Source organism: Malaya genurostris, chromosome 1 (assembly GCF_030247185.1).
Source record: "Malaya genurostris strain Urasoe2022 chromosome 1, Malgen_1.1, whole genome shotgun sequence".
NCBI classification, from domain to species: Eukaryota; Metazoa; Arthropoda; class Insecta; order Diptera; family Culicidae; genus Malaya; species Malaya genurostris.
Genome location: NC_080570.1, coordinates 84,361,278 through 84,378,253, shown reverse-complemented (window position 1 = coordinate 84,378,253; position 16,976 = coordinate 84,361,278). Strand labels below are relative to the sequence as shown.

Sequence of the window (16,976 nt, the reverse complement as noted above, 5' to 3'; positions counted from 1 at the left end):
GGATTCAAATCGTTGTGACTATATTATAATTATATAAGGATAAGAATTGTATGTAAAAGTGATGCTGCGACGAAGAAAAACTTAAGTAAACTGCCCTAAGAAATAAACGTATTTATGGAAAAACAGAACGAATTTTGATTACATATGTTCAGTACAATATAAATTTAAAGAATAGTAGTTTTATGAAAAGAGAGTTCATTATCACTGTGTTACATAACATAAATATATTATTTTTTCATTTTCTTATAGATTATGTCGACGTAGTTAAATATGATTTTATTTTGCGTTTTGTCGATATTAGCTTAAACTTCACTATAACCAAAGAGAGAATATTGATAACACAAGCAAGAAACAGTGGTCGGTTTCATATTCTGATAGGACATGAAATTCATCAGGTGACTATATTTGATGATAGTTTAAAGCTATCCTTTATTGCTACTATTGATGACACCAGTGATGTAGTGAGTGAATTTGCGGTATGGTATACATATGTTAAAACAGAAACATTAAACTCTACTAATGAACAATTCCAGATTGAAGAGTTATACACACATGAAAATATAAGCGTTTTGATAGTGTGTCTATATATGGATGATAGGTTTCAAATATACCAAATATCAAATAATGGAAAAGGGAATAACGAACCGATAAAACCAGTTCAGAAAATTCGACGGCCAGGTCAATCTACAAAAACTTTTCTGGTGCATTATATGTCTAATATGTATTTAGTTGCTGGTTATCTGGAATCTGATATTGGTAAAGTTGCGTAAGTACTACACAATCATTGGCATATTATTAATTACTATACTATAGGGCACATTTCCGAAATTTACCTCCTGGTAGAGTAAATTTTTGATCATTTATATACAGGGTCCGCCATGTAGCTTTTTTTAAAACATGCAATAAAACACAAACGGTTGAAATGTCTCTTGCTTGTCCACATTACACTTATATTTAACAACCCCCCCAAAGATAATAGGCTAACAAATCACAAATCAAATCACAGCTCCGAGGCGGTCAAATTACATCCGAATTTCGACTGATAATTCGAGCTTCGAAACCTGTGCGCAGAAGATTGGTCGTAGCGTTGGCTGTGTGGCACGGAGCGCCGTCTCGTTGGAACCAAATGGTGTCCAAGTCTTCTTCTTCAAGTAACGGGAAGAACCAATCGGTAATCATGGCGCGGAATGTAGCGCTCGGCATTGACCGTGGCGGCGGCTTCTACCTCATTTTCGAAGAAAAATAGCCCAATGATGCCGCCAGACTAAAATCCGCACCAAACAGGCACTATCTGAGAATGCATCGGCTTCTTCATGATAACGTGCGGGTTTTCCGTCCCCCAAATGCGACAATTTTGCTTATTAACATACAAAATGTTCCTCATCCGAGAAGATGATTTTTTGGAAAAAATCGGCGTCTTCTTCAAGTTGATCGCAAGCCCAGTTGGCGAAGCGATAACGCGTTCCTAACCATTTTCGTTCAGCGGAAGGATAAAACTAAGTTTCTGTCAAATCAGAAGTGACATTAAGGTTACCAATGTCGAAATAATCGCTAGTTAAAAAAAAGTTAGATTACGGATCCTGTATATATACGAGGTCTGTTCAAAAAGTTCCCGGAATTTTTTAATTGCGCGCGTCTGGAGAGTCCGGTGGTCAAAATTTTTTTTATTGTGTTGGTACATATGTCCCTAATGTATGGTGAAATTTTCAGCTGTATTCATTGTTTACATTCTGTCTTGTAGCGGCTGGTGTAGACGTGTTTTTTTGAGCTCGGCGATTTTTGTCTTGGTGACGTTGGGTGCTTCCACGTGGACGATTGTGCTTTTGTTTCGACATCATAACCGTACACCCATGTTTTATCACCAGTTATGACCCTTTCAAGAAAATTTGGATCGTCGTGGACGTCGTTTAACAGCTCCTGAGTGATGGTAATGCGTTTGTTTTTTTGATCAAAATTCAGCAGGTTTGGAACGAATTTTGTTGCCACTCATTTCATGCCCAAAACATTTGAAAAAATATGATGGCATGAGCCAACTGATATGCCAACTTCATCAGCAACTTCTCTAATAGTGATTCGGCGATCATCCATAATCATTTTTCCACTTTCCGCACATTTTCATCGATTATTGACGTGCTGGGTCGACCGGAGCGTTCGTCGTCTTCAACGTCTTCGCGGCCATCTTGGAAACGTTTATACCACTCGTAAACACTTGTTTTTTTTCATAGCAGACTCATCGTAGGCTCTCTGTAACATTTCGCACACTTGGTTACACTTTATTTCATTTTTCACGCAAAATTTTATACAAATTCTTTGACTCTTCAATTCTTCCATTGTTTAAACTAACAAAAATCGCCGAGCTCAAAAAAACACGTCTACACCAGCCGCTACAAGACAGAATGTAAACAATGAATACAGCTGAAAATTTCACCATACATTAGGGACATATGTACCAACACAATAAAAAACAAATTTTGACCACCGGACTTTCCAGACGCGCGCAATTAAAAAATTCCGGGAACTTTTTGAACAGACCTCGTATATATATATATATATATATATATATATATATATATATATATATATATATATATATATATATATATATATATATATAGATATATATATATATATATATATATATATATATATATATATATATATATATATATATATATATATATATATATATATATATATATATATATATATATATATATATATATATATATATATATATATATATATATATATATATAATATAGCAATTATATAATTTAACTACCAATAGATTCGAAATTTTTCATTGAAGTGTTTCAATAGTATACTATTGAAAAATCTGTCTAATTTGACCCATGTTAGCACCAGCTAATCAGAACGCATTCTGAACACGACAACAAAATATGCATCGATATAAAAGACGAAAATCTCACTCTTTTGCACACTGTCTGAGCAACAATTATCTAAGCGAAACATACGACCCACGGGAGAGCAACATCGAACTCCTCACGTTTATGGAATGGAGCGAACGCCGAATAGCGGAATTGTGCCGCAGCTGGGAACACACCAAAAGCCTGTCAGTGGAAGTCGTCAGTCGTGAAAGTGCTGAGTCGGAATTCATTGTGAGTTCTAAATGCACCTACTGATTCCGCCCGAAATGAATTGTTTCATCTTTTGAATCCAATTGGAAATCACAATGAATTCCTGTCTGTGTCCGTGTGTATGTGCGTGTTTATGTTACAAAAATAAGTACTCACTTTTCTCAGAGATGGCCTTCTATTGAATCTCTTTCCTATTCGACCTCCGGTTCCGGAGATACAGGATGATATGCACTAAAAAATGAAAAAAAAGGCGGGTGGGTAATGTCAGAGACATAACTGGATGTCGTGAATACGAAAACAACTGACATGTTCCTTAACACTTCCGAATATCAATTAGTTGATCAATTGTATGAATTATTCAAGCATTCCCCTTTGCACATTTTCCGCAAAAACAAAGAAGGCTTCACTTTTTATTAAGAGGCTTGTTTCTACCTGATTTCGTTTGTAGCTTTTTCACTAATGGGCGGTCCTAACGGCTATAAAAATATCCGCATTCAGAATTTTAATGTTGATTATTTCATTTCGGATTTGCATAATTTATTGAAAGAAACTATCAATATGCTGAAGGGACTCGTTTCTAGCATTCAGAAAGGTCAAATTGCGTAATTCTCTACGACATTAACCTCTGGTACATTTTTCGCAAAAACAAAGAAGGCTTCACTTGACTCGTTTACTGTGAGTTTCACACAGCGAAATGTGCACAAATCTAACCAAACTGTTCTTGATTTGCAGTAAACTGAGGATATTTCCCTACGATTTGCGAACAACAAATCCTAATAGTTCTTTAGAAAACTTTTAGAGCCATTAGAACGGCTGATTTTGTGCAATGCTCTCCACCGTTGTTTTTTCACCAATGCTAATGACTGGCAGCTGTGACGTAATCGCTCTTGTCGAAAGCGAAACTAATTGTGCAGACGACACTAAACACATCTGCTCGCAGTGGCGATAGAATCCAAACTGATTCATGTTTTGTTGAGAGGCTTGTTTCTACCTGTTTTCGTTTGTAGCCTTTTCACTAATGGGCGGTCCTAACGGCTATAAAAATAGCCGCATACAGAATTTTAATGTCGATTATATCATTTCGGATTTGCATAATTTATTGAAAGAAACTATCAATATGCTGTAGGGATTCGTTTCCAGCATTCAGAAGAGTCAAATTGCGTAATTCTCTACGACATTAAACTCTGGAACATTTTTCGAGAAAAAAAGCTTCACTTGATCTCGATTACTGTGAATTTCACACAGCGAAAAGTGCACAAATCTAAGCAAACTGTTCTTGATTTGCAGTAAACTGAGGATATTTCCCTACGATTTGCGAACAACAAATCCTAATAGTTCTTTAGAAAAGTTTTAGAGCCATTAAAACGGCTGATTTTGTGCAATGCTCTCCACCGTTGTTTTTTCACCAATGCTAATGACTGGCAGCTGTGACGTAATCGCTCTTGTCGAAAGCGAAACTAATTGTGCAGACGACACTAAACACATCTGCTCGCAGTGGCGATAGAATCCAAACTGATTCATGTTTTGTTGAGAGGCTTGTTTCTACCTGTTTTCGTTTGTAGCCTTTTCACTAATGGGCGGTCCTAACGGCTATAAAAATAGCCGCATACAGAATTTTAATGTCGATTATATCATTTCGGATTTGCATAATTTATTGAAAGAAACTATCAATATGCTGTAGGGATTCGTTTCCAGCATTCAGAAGAGTCAAATTGCGTAATTCTCTACGACATTAAACTCTGGAACATTTTTCGAGAAAAAAAGCTTCACTTGATCTCGTTTACTGTGAGTTTCACACAGCGAAATGTGCACAAATCTAACCAAACTGTTCTTGATTTGCAGTAAACTGAGGATATTTCCCTACGATTTGCGAACAACAAATCCTAATAGTTCTTTAGAAAAGTTTTAGAGCCATTAAAACGGCTGATTTTGTGCAATGCTCTCCACCGTTGTTTTTTCACCAATGCTAATGACTGGCAGCTGTGACGTAATCGCTCTTGTCGAAAGCGAAACTAATTGTGCAGACGACACAAAACACATCTGCTCGCAGTGGCGATAGAATCCAAACTGATTCAAGTTTTGTTGAGAGGCTTGTTTCTACCTGTTTTCGTTTGTAGCTTTTTCACTAATGGGCGGTCCTAACGGCTATAAAAATATCTGCATTCAGAATTTTAATGTTGATTATTTCATTTCGGATTTGCATAATTTATTGAAAGAAACTATCAATATGCTGAAGGGACTCGTTTCTAGCATTCAGAAAGGTCAAATTGCGTAATTCTCTACGACATTAAACTCTGGAACATTTTTCGCAAAAACAAAGAAGGCTTCACTTGACTCGTTTACTGTGAGTTTCACACAGCGAAATGTGCACAAATCTAACCAAACTGTTCTAGATTTGCAGTAAACTGAGGATATTTCCCTACGATTTGCGAACAACTAATCCTAATAGTTCTTTAGAAAACTTTTAGAGCCATTAGAACGGCTGATTTTGTGCAATGCTCTCCACCGTTGTTTTTTTCCCAATGCTAATGACTGGCAGCTGTGACGTAATCGCTCTTGTCGAAAGCGAAACTAGCTGTGCAGACGACACAACAATCATCTGCTCGCAGTGGCGATAGAATCCAAACTGATTGAATTTTTTTTAAGAGATTTCCTTTTATGTGATTTCGTTTGTAGCTTTTTCACTAATGGGCGGTCCTAACGGTTATAAAAATAGCCGCATATAGAATTTTAATGTCGATTATTTCATTTCGGATTTGCATAATTTATTGAAAGAAACTATCAATATGTTGTAGGGATTCGTTTCTAGCATTCACAAGGACCAAATTGAGGAACTCACTGCGATATTCTCGGAACATTTTTCCCGGACGATTTGTTGTACAGCAGCAGATATTTCGTTCTCTTCCTTAGAACGCGTTCTGAATGGCTGGTGTTGACATGGATCAAATGAGACAAGTTTTTCAATAGTGTACTATTGAAATACTTCAATGCTTTTTCTTTACAAGTTGAAAAATTTCGATTCTATTGGTAGTTAGACTATATAAATCCTTTCACAGATCACTGAGCTATGAGCTTTAAAAATACGAGAAAGGCAAACGCGCCATATGAATTATCCTCTTCGATACTCGTTTATACCAAACATTTCAGAAAAGTTTAATTTTGAATTATTTGAGACTATGTCACAAAACTGAAAATTTTATCATAAAATTGTGATCATATTTCCGATGGCATGTCGCAAGAATTATGTTGATTCATTAGATACAACAATAGATATTCACGATCAAAAACTTATCACTCTCTCAGAGGGTAAATTTTGAAAAGGCACCCCATAGTAAAGTAAGTCGTATTCACGACAAAAACATGAACTCACTTTATTCAGAGATGGCTCAACCGATTTTCACAAACATACATTTGAAAAAATGGTCTCATAGTCTCATGATCTGCTGTTGAATTTCATTTTGATCCGACTTACGGTTCTGGTGTTACATGGTAATATGTGAAAAGTAGAGAAAAAGTGTGCACTCAATTTTCTCTAAGACAGCTCAACCGATTTTCACAAACTAAGATTCAAATGAAAGGTCTTATAGTTTTCTAAAAATTTCTAGAATATTTCATTCGGATCCGACTTCCGGTTCCGGAACTAAAGTGTGTTAAGTGAAAAATGACCAATTTCATGAATATTTTTTTACGAACGATAGTCAAAAACATCCGGAACATCAGGACAAATCCCATATAACTTCTTAATAAATTCTTCTAGTTTCCAGAGCTTGTTCGTTTGCGGGTATGCAAACTTAATTCGGCACTACTGGTTCCTCCTTTTCATGTTCCAGAAGCACCGAAAGTGGTGAAGAAAAACTCCAAAAATAGAGCTCACTTCGATCTCTCAGCGATGCTTAAACCGATTTTCAAATAGCTTGATTTAAGTTAAAGCTCATATTATCTTTAAAGCTACTGTGAAATTTCATCCGGATTCGACTTCCGGTTCCGCAGTTGCAAGGCGATGAGTGTCAAAGTTCTCAAATCGCCATATAGAATGACAGTATGTACAACACCGGTACGTGCAATGCGGAACAAAGAAAAACAAATCGAACGATGCGTACTTTGTTCTATTTCGTACACGCTGTAAAGAAAACGAAACGATTACGGATGTTTACTAGTGTGTGATATTGGTAAAAGATGATACTGCGAAACGTCATTTAGAATACAAGGGAAAAAGTTCTTTCACACTTCATTTTTGGATGGAAAGAATTTCTTCGTACTGGCAGATAGTTCTGCAAATATACTGATCGTTAACCGATGAGGGTAGATCATGCACACGCACTTCTATAGCATTATCGTCCATATACTCTGGTATGTTGTACCGGATGTTTTTATACTCCACGTAGTGCACCTTGTTATTGTCTTTAGCGCGTTGCTTTACTTCTCACTCTTTATGAAACTGAATGTGAACAACATTATTTGTCTCGTTGCATTGAACAGTTTGAGATCAAGATGCATTTGCTCCTTAAGCAAACCTATTTTCAAGTTCTCGTATCGAAGGTCAAATTTAGCACAATCAACAATAATTGTATTATTTCGCAGTGGCGATGGTAGCTCTTGTTCGTTTGGTTCACACATTTCGAAATCGGTCTATTGTTCACTACACAATACTGTTCTTGTTTCCGGCCATCTCGAACGTAGGCGATTGACTCGGATGAGATGTGAAAGCGAAACGATGTACACCTGATACGTTCTTGAACGAAGATGACACACAGCAATCAAACTTGACTCGTACAACTCTACCACTTAAATAAGAGCATAGCCAGTCAATGAACTTATGTGTTGCATATCATGAATATCTCTTGTTGTATCGAACATATCAACATAACTTTTGCACGTGCCTTAGGAAAATATGATCAACAATTCATAAAATAATGCAGTTGTATGACATGATCACAAGTAATTCAAAATACATTTACGGGTTAGTCGGTTTGTGCCAAAAGCACTTATGTTATTAATATTTCTTTACGTTTCGTCTTAGACTCGTCAGTGCAGAGCAGTTCAAATTGAACTGCTTAATTCAAAACTCGGCAGTTCAATTTTAACCGCTAAGCGGACGTAAAGTTGTCGCTGTTTGCGAAACATGTTTTTATATTGTACCGAAGCGCAATGTCTAATCTGTCATCCTGACGGAAAACGATAATTTACATATTTTATTTCAATTTTTTCCACTGATAGAACGAACTGGGCAATAACGCCGGTATAGGTTTCCATCTGTTTTCACTTGTAAAATAACATCATTTAACTAGGTGTATAATCAAGATAACAAATGAATATATAGATATACTTTCAACTTCCTAATCGAATATTATAGGTAAAATCCCAACCTGCTACATCCGTAGTCTGCGTTTCAACTCTCCCTGAAAGACTTCCTCTTCTGTGATTTTTAAAAGGCACCAAAATTTACTGCGGGTGAAGCCAGAATCTAGAGCAATGAATGATAGCTCACCTTGCCCGCTGTGCTCCTCTTTTTTTGTCCCAATCGTATTAGATGGATCGCCGCACTTTTCTTTCGAAAACACAAAGGGCGCGTTGGTCCTTTGCTGACATAGTCCAGGTCTCGTGGCCTTAGAGAACAACCGGTGTAATGAGCGTTTTTGTCGTGAATACGACCTACTTTACTATGGGGTGCCTTTTCAAAATTAGCCATATGAAAGAATGGGCAGAACTTAATCGTGAATATCTCTACTTGTATTAACGGTAGCAACATAATTCTTTCAGCATTTCATCAAAAATATGATCAGGAATTGAGGATAATGTATTGAACAAAATGAGATAACCACAAGCAACTCAAAAATGAAGTTTTCTCAAACTTTGAAAACAACACGGAAAACTCTTTACTTTTGCTTGACTTTTTCGCGCAAGGACGACGATTTTGAGGTAGTTAGGCACATATCTTCATCTGAATGCCTACAAAAGGTGAACCGTGGTCGAAAATCGATCATTTCTTCTTGTGCGTTGGACGGAAGCAGACGTCGTGAGACTAGCAGCTTCGGAGAGTGCACCTTCTGCGTGGTTAAGAACATCAAACGCTCAGGTCGCAACTCTCATTTGGACTTCAGCCGTCAGGTGGAACAGTAGTCAATGAAAGCAGACCTTTTGCGTTGTACAAAACCTCAAACGCTCTGGTCGCAGAGCCAGTTTCACTTCTAAGAAGATCGATTACATCATCCTGGTGGTGGTCGTTTGCATACAACGGGAAATGGACAACAATGTGGAACATTATGCAAAATCAGCCTTTCTAATGGCAAATCTAAGATAATATGATCAGTTTTGTCGTGAATACGACTTACTTTACTATGGGGTGCCTTTGCAAAATTAGCCGTATGGAAGAATGGGCAGAACTTAATCGTGAATATCTTCACTTGTATTAATTGCAGCACCATAATTCTTTCACTATACCATCAAAAATATGATCAGGAATTTACGATAATATTTTGAACAGTGTGAGATAACCACTAACAACTCAAAAATTAAATTTTCTCAAAATTTGAAAACACCGCGTAAAACTCTTTACTTTTGTTTGGGTTTTTCGCGCAAGGACGACGATTTTGAGATAGTCAGGCACATATCTTCAACTGACTGCGTATAAAAGGGGAACCGTGGTCGAAAATCGATCATTTCTTCTTGTGCGTTGGATGGAAGCGGACGTCGTGGGAATGATTAATTCAACCAGCAGCTTCGGAGACTGCACCTTCTGCGTGGTTAAAAACCTCAAACGCTCAGTTCGCAACTCTCATTTGGACTTCAGCCGTCCGGTGGAGCAGATGGCAATGAAAGCTATATTTTTTATATAGCAGGTCTGCTCTTATTATTGACGACTACTTAGAGTGGTATAAAGCCTCAAACGCTTAGGTCGTGCTTTCATTTGGACTGCGGTCGTCAGGTGGAGCAGTCGCTAGTAATAAGAACAGACCTTTAGCGTTGTACAAAACCTCAAACGCTCCGGTCGCAGAGCCAGTTTTTCTTTCGAAGAAGATCGATTATATCATCCTGTTGGTGGTCGTTTGCATTGGAGCAAAACACAACTGAAAATGAACAACAATGTGGAACATTATGCATAATCAGTCCTTCTAATGGTTCTAAATGTTATCTAAAGAACTATAAAGATTGCTTCTTTGTGAATCGAAAATAAAATTAATCAGTGTAGTGCAAATCTAAGATAATTTGATCAGTTTTTTGCAATTTTCACAGTTCTAAATTCGAAACAGTGTTTGAAACCGTTTATATCCAATCAGTGTTTAATATCTTAGAAAATTATACAATTTGGCTCTTCTGTGATGCCAGAAATTAATCCCGTACAGCATTTTGATAGTATCTTTTACTAAAATATTGAAATCCGAAATGAAATAATCGACATCAAAATTCTCTAAAGTGCCATTTAGAACCATAATTTTATACCCAAAGAATTATGCGAAATTTTACATCACTATACTGTATACGGCCCATTTTTCAACCAGTTATAGTTTGTAGTAAACTTTCTGCAGGGGGGTATAGTGCGATGGGTAAGTCCATGCCTTTCACGCAGCCCACCTGGGTTCGATTCCCAACCCCGCACATAGGGTCAGAAAGTTTTTCTGATCCGAAGAGGCGAATGACCTTAAGGTAAAAACCTCTATAATCGAAACAAAAAAAAACTTTGCAGATTTGCTATATAAAAAATATAGTACCGGCTCAGAAGCCATTCATTTCGAATTTGGCTGTCGTTGTCATCGTGTTCATTATGGTGCGATCGAGGAATCTCCAAGCGAAATACTAAGCTTGTTACCGCAAGCGGAAGAAGCAGGAGACTCCAACAGAACACATATCAGTTTCGCATTCACGGACAACAGGTCATCCTGGAAATAGAAGACGGAAGTCAGCGGTATCCATCGGAATTTGAACTCAACTCATCACTCTCCATCACGAACGCCTTCATAAAAGGTTCTTTTTTTTTTGCAATTTTCACAGTTCTAAATTGGCAACAGTGTTCAAAATCGTTTATATCCAATCAGTGTTTAATATCTTGGAAAATTATACAATTTGGCCCTTCAAGCAAGCCTTCATAAGAGGTTCTTTCCAAAACCACCAATATTTTATCATAAAGACAATACTGGTTATTTTGTAATATTTGTGTGTCAGAATGTTTGATGTAACTAATCTTTACTGTAGTTTGGGTGTATCGTTTCAAATTCTAGTAGTGTAAAAGGGCAAAACTTGCACAATTAACACAATTGATCAACTAATTGATATTAGGAAGTATAAAGAAAGAGTGCCAGTTTTATTCGTATTCACGATATCCAGTTATGTATCTGACATTACACACCTGTACTTTTTTTAGATGGTCAATTTCGTGCGATGGCGTACTTTTCTCGATCGAATGGTTTTCCGTGAGTCCACAGTGCGCACAATTTCCTGCCAAAATACTGATTTTTTTCTGCAGGTATCATTATCGGCGGTCACCAGAGATCCCAAATACTCATCGAACGAACTCATCAACCACCTCGATAACGTCACCGTCTATCGATATACGTCTAGAATATTTTCCTCTTATGTATTTTGTTTTTGACGCATTTATGCCCAGTCCGATACACCTAACTTCAGCTTTCAATCCAACGTATGTTTTCATCATCTTATCAAGGTTACATGTCACAATATCAACATCATCAGCGAAGCCAAAAAACTGTATGGACTTTGATTATTGATTGCAATATTGAACAAGATACAAGAGAGTCCTTGCCTTGCCGTTGCCCTCTCCGAGATTCGAAGGGACTCGAGAGCGTCCCAGATACTCGGACGTAGCACATCACTCTATCCATCGTTTCTTTGACCAATTGCGTCAGTTTAACCGGAAAACCGTATTCGTGCATAATTAGACATAGCTGTTCTCGATCGATGGTGTCGTATGCCGCTTTGAAGTAAATGGTAATGCGTGGGTACGTTGTATTCACTTGTATGACACTTCTAGAGTACTTGTCTTATCGCAAATATGTATTTCAGAGAGGAGCGGGCTCCCGTAAATCCCGCTTTATACGGTCCTACGAGTATCTTAGCTAATGATGATAGTCGACTTATTGTAACTTAGTATTATAAGATGTCAATTCGTAACATTATTTTAACTTCATTGTCACTATCATATTACGACTTGTTTTGATGTGTTTGCGACCATTATGCAGCATCTGTTTTATTTTATTTTTTTTATGATCAAGCTACAAGTGCTACTTGGGAAACTAACCAGATTATAGTTTTTAATGGATACATGCTGTAATACAAGGAGTCAGTTTCGTTTACATAGTTCTATTCTACTTATTGTTTTTTGGAGCCCGGAGAAAGGGAGAAGAAGCAACGTGAATGGGAGTGGTGTATCGGTACGATCAATTGAGATCGAACCGATAGCACCGATAGTGTGTTACGCAAGATTCTTTTAGTTGTCTATGCAGAACTGTACATGGGATTATTGCTTGCTCGCCGCGTGCAGTCAATTTTGCAAGGCATTTAGCTAGCTTGGGAACTGGGTATGGGCCATCTGGTTTTGCAACCGGCTCTTGGAAAATGTAACGGTCGATCAAGTGTTTTTACGGTCTGTGAGAAATTTGGGGTCGATGTTGGCTTTGCTGAAGAGCATGTATAAGTTCTTGGTAAGGATACTTTAGGTGCATATTGCTTTGATTGATACGATGTGTGATGTGAGAAGGATTCGTTAGAGATCGTGTAAATGTTGGGAATGTGAGAAAGTGTTTCGTTAGAATTGTGCGACTTGGGTGATCTTGGGTTTGATGATTTGAAATTAATTAAGTAAATTTTATTATGCTACAAGTTCACGTTGATACTGTAACTGAAGAAGCGTCCCTTGATTTTCAATAAGCACATCCTATCACTGATTGGCTGCTACCTAATCACTGGCGCATCTTATTCAGAGTCCCACACTGACACAAGGACGGTAATCAGTCGCTTCTAATAGGAGAACAGACACTCTTTCGAGCCGCCTCTAACATGCTCGGAAAGGCTCGCTCTCTGTAAAGAGGAGATCAGCCCAACCAAGGCAGGTAACAATGCCAAATTCAAGAAAAATACTCAGTCGATGAACAAACCATGCTTACTTCACAGAAGAAACAGCGCACAGAAAAGATCAGAGGTTGCACGTAGCAGTCAGTCATTGAAAGTATACAAAGGGAATTTTATGAAAGCTTGCTGATTTGAAATTAAAATAAAACCAATACAAAATTATGAAATTGAAAAATTAATATTTAGATAAATTCTTCGGACACATTGACGCCACGAGTATTTTTCACAAAGGTCATTCTGAGGGTCCAATTTCCGACCACTTTTTCAAGCATTTGAGGGCGTATTTCAGCAACGACACGTTGAATATTGGTTTCCAAAGCACCAATCGTTGTTGGTTTACCCACATAAATCAATGACTTCACGTACCGCACAAAACAGTCAATTCACCAGTCCATTTCTAGAAATAATGTTGTCGTTGAAAAGTCATTCCAATAAGTCGATTGTTTCGGCCACAGCGTGACAAGTGGCACCATCTTGTTGAAACCATATTACGTCCACATCCATATCTTGAAGATATTGCAACAAAAATTTATTGAGGCAACAAACATTCATTCATGGTTCTGTATCGATTCACGGTAACGCGTCGTCCTCCCTAAGAAATAAGGACCGATTATTCCACCAGCCCATAGACTGCACCAAACAGTAGCGCTAGTCTGGAGCTAACCTATTCATGATGATTTGCCAAACAATAATGAGTAGAGACGTAAATTTACACTGTCAAAACAACTTTCAGACAACAGAGTAATCCCTATTGAGAAAACAAACCCTTCTAAAAAACACCCATTAGACATCGATTGTACGAATAACGATTCACTAATAAAGATAATTGCCTCAGAATGAAAATGAATTAAAGCTTGATAATGGAGCATTTTATAGCTTGATAATATAACATTTTATAACGTGATAAGATGTTGCAAAAATTGGAGCTGATGGAATAAACTATGAAAATACCAAATCACTGACTCCAATAGTCTCAGAACTTGTTTTACAAAATTATTCACCCATAGCTTTACAGTATTACGAAATGCATCGGCATTCTGAAGAACAAATGTATCAGGTTACGTTAAATAAAAGGAAAAGAAATTTTAAACATGACTGTGCGCTAAAAAGTTCAAACTATGGTATATGGGAATAACAGTGAAGCGAGGAATTACGCTGGATACAGGAGAAATAATGAATCTAAGGATATTACAGAGATTAAAATTGATGTAAGTACAATTATGTAATGAAAACCGCGGAAATGTTACCGCAGCAACGGGACTCGAACCCGTAGATAACTCCTAACCGGGGAAATTGTTTTACCAATTAAACTACCCATGCATATGTCTATTTTTCCTATTTCTACTTTGACATCAACCCTGATTCGAGATTTTGTTTTTATCTATTTCGCTACCTATCAGGGTCCACATCAGCGTCATACATCTAACGACGACGATGTCAGTCAATATGTGATAGCAGTAGTGACGATTGTGATCTCGAACAGAATATATTGAAGATGATCAAACCCTCGATTGACTTTTAACGATATGTGTTTTAGCCTCTTAAGACACAGAGTCGTCTTGAGCTAGTTTTAAAAATGTTCAGTATCTAACGAGCAGAAGTAAATTTGATACCCCATAAAGGATGCCAAACAATCTGCTAAACCCTATTTCAGGTGAATACAGAATGGATTTATTCACTACAAGAAGAACAATGAACCCTTCTGACTATAGCTCCTAATCACATTGGGTGAGAAACGAGAGAATATCCTTTTGTTGGCATGTTTGGATGCAGCCCAAGAACGAATCTTGTGCTTTATCCAACTTGTTGAAAGTGGTAAAGCTGGTTCCGGACCAACGAAATCATCATTACCGATTGTATTTCACACAAAATCACGTAGATTTCTGCTTCGAACACAGTACAGTATTTACCAAGTGAATGAGACTGCTCTAGTCTCATTTGACGACAATAGACACCAGCACGACCATTCAACAGAGAACCGTCCGTATAACAAACTATGTGTTCATCAAGTTGTCGTTCCAGACAACCATACAACCATTCCTCACGAAGAGGATAGCTCACATTGAATGTTTTAAAAGGAAAACTGCATGTGAGAGTTAGCTCACTAGAAGCGAGTAGATACTCATCCCATGTAACCATTTGAGACCACAAACAGCCTGATCACGGTACGGTCATGTTAGTTGGTGACCGTACGACTTCGATTATACCGGTTCTCGAGTTTCGGTGCTGGAAGTACATATAATAGTGAACCCACTTCGTTTTCTCAAGGATGATTTACGCGAGCAAAGTACTTTTTCATTCTTTATGTTATACTAGTTAGTTAATGCACAAACAATCCCTCTGTTTCGATCAAAATAGAAGAGAAACATTTAAATAGAATACCACAGTATTATATAATGGTAGAATATTTCTGGATGCATTTCTTTTTATTTTTAGTGTATATCGATGGATGGATTACTATTTCTCGATTGAGGATGTAAAGGAAGTTTCGAACCATATAGACTTGATTGTTTATAATTCCAAACAACTAGTGATACTTGTTTTGCAGTTAGCAGAGCATCTGGAACGTTCAATAAGTCATATATATGTTTTAAATGATCAACGAAAGATGATTAAAACACAAGAGATGTATTTTCTGTTCAACCGTCTACCACACTACATTTATAATAATGAATTCTATGTTTTACGTTGTCTCGCTTCTGGTAAGTGATAATATGCTTTAGTAAGCAAATATGCGAGATCCTTTTATTTTTCTATTCATATTAATGTGCAATAGAAATAAAATCAATGATTTTTTCTTGTTTTAATGAATGCAAAATACGTTCTTTTTAGATAAGTGTTTCTTGTATAAATGGAACAATGAGAATTTGTTCATACGAGTTAGCAAAACCAGTTTAAATCCACGATTTGTAAGCTTTATAGGTTTTGGCTATAATGTGACAGTGATTTTAAGCCAACAGAGGTTATCATTTTTTTTTCATCAGCCTTTATTAAAAGCACCTTCATACTTCGCCCTAATCAGTGAAGAACAGACTGTCACGCAACAAACTCTTCTTATTGATGAAAGTGTTGAACAATTATATGTGTACAAAGAACAAGCTAATAGTAAAATGTATTTGTGTTTGTTCTTCAGTAGTGGTAATACAATGATGAAATTTTTGGAACTTCAAGTGGTCAATGACGAAGATATAGTTGAACCCAAAGGTAATACAGAAAGTGCATGTTTTAATACATATACAATACCAATAACCGCACGTAATAGACGTCTTCTATGACTGGTAGGGGCCTTTGTATTAGAGATGGTCGGGTATCGGGTATTTTACCCGAAACCCGACCCGTACCCGTACCCGACGGGTTTTTGGTCGGGTACGGGTAAAAATTTTTATTTTCAATCGGGTACGGGTCGGGTACGGGTAAAAAAATTTACTGCTCACTCGGGTACGGGTCGGGTACGGGTAAAAAAATTTACCGCTCACTCGGGTACGGGTCGGGTACGGGAAAATTTTTTTTTCGGATCGATTACCCGACCATTTGTACTTCACATAAATATGTTTACACGTTGACGAGATTTTTTCATTGCAAAACAGTTCTTCCGAAAAATAATCAATTTGATTCAAGGGGTTTTGACATTCGCGCCTAGGACCAGACCTGTCAACTGGCATCTTTTTCCAGAAAAAAACATTTTTTTCTTCATTTAAAAAAAAGATCAATCATAGTTACGTGAAAAGTTATGTGAATATTTCCCGCCCTACTTTGTTTATAACATATTCAATAAGACACACTGCCTTAGCTCTA

General features: G+C 37.2%; 1 protein-coding gene across 3 annotated transcripts in view; it reads left to right on the top strand.

The window, feature by feature from the left end:
- The window catches only part of LOC131440649 (SCY1-like protein 2), a 375,664-nt gene that overhangs the window by 110,011 nt on the left and 248,677 nt on the right, over positions 1-16,976 (top strand). For 2 of the 3 annotated variants that reach the window (XM_058612120.1, XM_058612119.1), the window contains 4 exons: positions 250-476; positions 534-766; positions 15,618-15,883; positions 16,014-16,385. In XM_058612120.1, coding sequence (XP_058468103.1) covers positions 250-476; positions 534-766; positions 15,618-15,883; positions 16,014-16,385 — 1,098 coding nt within the window. The remainder of the gene's footprint in view (positions 1-249; positions 477-533; positions 767-15,617; positions 15,884-16,013; positions 16,386-16,976) is intronic. The other variant, XM_058612121.1, reaches the window with a different exon arrangement.